The 3,824-nt window shown below is 45.6% G+C and overlaps 1 protein-coding gene across 1 annotated transcript; it reads left to right on the top strand.

Moving 5' to 3' along the window:
- Window positions 1–1,166: 1,166 nt before the first annotated feature.
- Window positions 1,167–3,131, top strand: Kcna4 (potassium voltage-gated channel subfamily A member 4). The gene has a single exon (XM_050147166.1). It carries the CDS (start codon window positions 1,167–1,169, stop codon window positions 3,129–3,131), a length of 1,965 nt encoding a protein of 654 aa, XP_050003123.1.
- The last annotated feature ends 693 nt before the right edge of the window (window positions 3,132–3,824 follow it).

Below are 3,824 nucleotides of genomic sequence, written 5' to 3'. Positions count from 1 at the left end.
CATAATAGATCGAGAGAACTGATAACCAAAGAAGAAGACCACACACACACACACACACACACACTCATACAAACATACATAATAGATCGAGAAGAACTGATAACCAAAGAAGACCACACACACACACACACACACACACACACACACACACACACACACTAGACCGAGCAGAGCTGATAATCAAAGAAGAAAGCAAGATGGATATTGAGCAGGAGAGATTTTTAGAGCAGCCTGCCCCGTGCTCTTGAAAAGTTATGGTCTCCTGGCGTGTGTCTCGTGCTTTGGCTGAGGATAAGAGAAGAAATTGTATGTGGGGTGAAGGGTTATTTGCTCACAATGGTTTGATTCTTTTTATTTTTCTCCTGTGCTTGTTTCCCATCCTTCTTCAGGTGAAGTGCTTCTTCTGAATGAGTCTAGCCACAGGATGGTCTTCATTTCCTGATTTCTATGGAGACCTCAGAGTTGGGTTTGCCATTGCTGGAACCTCATCTTCCACCCTCTCAGCCTTCCAAGGTCTTTGCGTCTATCTACAACCGGGCATTGTCTGTGGGTCCACGAAGTCTTGATGATCATAGAGAGAGCCTGTGAAATCATCCTCACAGACTGAGCAGCAATGGTTGGACACATTGTAAGCCACATCTTAACATGGGTCAAGCCATCACTAGAAGGCAAGTGCTAAGACTAAAGACTTAATTTGCATTTTATTTAAATTGGATGGACTGGGCTTTGGACAATTTCCATGCAGAAAAATTGTATTTCATTTTTCTAGGCACAACTTCTGGCTGTCAGATACTTGCTGCCTTTGAGTCTTGTAGCGTCATCACCAACCGCATCCCAGACATTCTTCCAGATTTGAACATCTATCCCCAAACACGTAGGTGTTCGGGAGACCGCAATATTTCCTGACTTATGTTTGAGGAGCACTAGGCTGTTGTCTAGACTAGCCAAGCTCTGGAAAGCAACTGCCGAATCTCTGAGAAGAGGGAGCATGGGGTGTGCTGATTTAAAAACAGAAAATGCAAAGTTGGACTGAAAATATCCTAAGTCTTCCAGGCAATCTGCTTAAGGCTTCCAAACTTACCTTAATTTGGTAAGAAAATAAGCTGCCCTATTTTTCTTTCTTCTTCTCTTACAACTGGAACCAGCCATTTCCCAAAACCACCACCATGGAGGTTGCAATGGTGAGTGCAGAGAGCTCAGGGTGCAACAGTCATATGCCTTATGGTTATGCAGCCCAAGCCCGGGCCCGAGAGAGGGAGAGGCTTGCTCACTCCAGGGCAGCGGCGGCTGCTGCTGTGGCAGCTGCCACAGCTGCTGTCGAAGGCACTGGGGGTTCTGGCGGAGGCTCCCACCATCATCACCAGACGCGTGGAGCCTACTCCTCCCATGATCCTCAAGGTAGCCGAGGTAGTCGGAGGAGGAGGCATCAGCGAACCGAGAAGAAGAAACTCCACCATCGGCAGAGCAGTTTTCCTCATTGCTCAGATCTGATGCCCAGTGGCTCTGAAGAGAAGATACTGAGAGAATTGAGCGAGGAAGAGGAAGACGAGGAGGAGGATGAGGAGGAGGAAGAGGAGGGAAGGTTTTACTATAGTGAGGATGACCATGGGGACGGGTGTTCATACACAGACCTGCTGCCTCAGGATGATGGGGGTGGTGGTGGCTACAGTTCAGTCCGCTACAGCGACTGCTGTGAACGTGTGGTGATAAATGTGTCCGGGCTACGATTTGAAACCCAGATGAAAACGTTGGCCCAGTTTCCAGAAACTCTGTTGGGAGACCCTGAGAAGAGGACTCAGTACTTCGACCCTTTGCGCAATGAGTATTTTTTTGATAGGAACCGGCCCAGCTTTGACGCCATTTTATATTATTACCAATCAGGAGGCCGCCTGAAGAGGCCAGTCAATGTCCCCTTTGATATCTTCACTGAGGAGGTGAAGTTCTACCAGTTGGGAGAGGAAGCCCTGCTCAAGTTCCGCGAGGACGAGGGCTTTGTGAGAGAAGAGGAGGACAGAGCTCTGCCCGAGAACGAATTTAAGAAACAGATTTGGCTTCTCTTTGAATATCCGGAGAGTTCTAGCCCTGCCAGGGGCATAGCCATTGTATCTGTCCTGGTCATCTTAATCTCTATTGTCATCTTTTGCCTGGAAACCTTGCCAGAGTTCAGGGATGACAGGGACCTCATCATGGCCCTGAGTGCAGGTGGGCATAGCAAGTTGTTGAATGACACATCAGCGCCCCACCTAGAGAACTCGGGGCACACAATATTCAACGATCCATTCTTCATCGTGGAGACAGTGTGTATTGTGTGGTTTTCCTTTGAGTTTGTGGTCCGATGCTTTGCTTGCCCCAGCCAAGCTCTCTTCTTCAAAAACATCATGAACATCATTGATATTGTCTCCATTTTGCCTTACTTCATCACTCTGGGCACCGATCTGGCCCAGCAGCAAGGAGGTGGCAACGGCCAGCAGCAACAGGCCATGTCCTTTGCCATCCTCAGGATCATCCGTCTGGTCCGAGTGTTCCGGATCTTCAAGCTCTCCAGACACTCCAAAGGCCTGCAGATCCTGGGCCATACCCTCAGAGCCAGCATGCGGGAACTGGGCCTTCTTATCTTTTTCCTCTTCATCGGGGTCATTCTCTTTTCCAGTGCTGTATATTTTGCAGAAGCTGATGAACCCACTACTCATTTCCAAAGCATACCGGATGCGTTTTGGTGGGCTGTGGTCACCATGACAACTGTGGGCTATGGGGACATGAAGCCCATCACAGTGGGAGGGAAGATTGTGGGGTCCCTGTGTGCCATTGCGGGTGTCTTAACCATTGCTTTGCCTGTGCCAGTAATCGTGTCTAACTTTAACTATTTCTACCACAGAGAGACTGAAAATGAGGAACAGACCCAGTTGACACAGAATGCAGTCAGTTGCCCATATCTCCCTTCTAATTTGCTCAAGAAATTCCGGAGCTCGACTTCTTCATCCCTGGGGGACAAGTCAGAGTATCTAGAGATGGAAGAAGGGGTCAAGGAATCTTTATGTGGAAAGGAAGAGAAGTGTCAGGAAAAGGGGGATGATAGCGAGACAGATAAAAACAATTGTTCTAACGCAAAGGCTGTGGAGACCGATGTGTGAGTCGTTTTCTCCACCTGGCACTGCCCCCATCTCCAAATATATTCATGCATAGAGAGTGCAGTTATGAAAATGAAATATGCAAATGATTGCACTGCATACAGTAGTACGCTGTTTAATGGTAATACACGGCATAATTGTGACTAAATTTGTATTGCATATCAAATAAATGATACATCTTGGAGAAGAGGGAGGCTTAAATAGAGTAGATCTATCTTTATATTTTTTAATAGAATGCAAGAATTTTGCACATAAGGGGAAAATGTTAATAGTAAAGATGGTCCTAGGAGTGTGTGTGTGTGTGTGTGCGTGTAAGAGCGTGTGTGCACATGAGTATGTAAGTAAATTGTCAACATGTTGGGAATTGTGCTGTGGTGGAAAAGTTGGCATTCTGAAGTATTTACTATGTAAGAATTAATGAATTTGAGCAGTCTTTTATCAGTGTTTTAATAACATCTCCTATGTCTTTGGATTCTGTAGTTGTTTTTCTAGAAATTGTAAGAATTACTGTGTAGAAAAAAGAGAAAGTAAATTATTTAATAGAATATAGGTCACAATTTAATCTTGGATTTAATTAAAGTTTATTTTTAACTGGAAATTAACTTTTGAAAAGGCTGCAGGGGCCTTTAGAAATTGATTATATTTTATTATTAATTTTGGGGAGGTATAATAGCAACTGCCTAACATTCTGGAGGA

The sequence above is a fragment of the Alexandromys fortis genome, unplaced genomic scaffold (genome assembly GCF_014885135.2).
Source record: "Alexandromys fortis isolate MF-2015 unplaced genomic scaffold, M_Fortis_MF-2015_v1.1 scaffold_12, whole genome shotgun sequence".
Lineage (NCBI taxonomy): Eukaryota > Metazoa > Chordata > Mammalia > Rodentia > Cricetidae > Alexandromys > Alexandromys fortis.
This window is presented reverse-complemented; position numbering and strand designations above follow the sequence as displayed.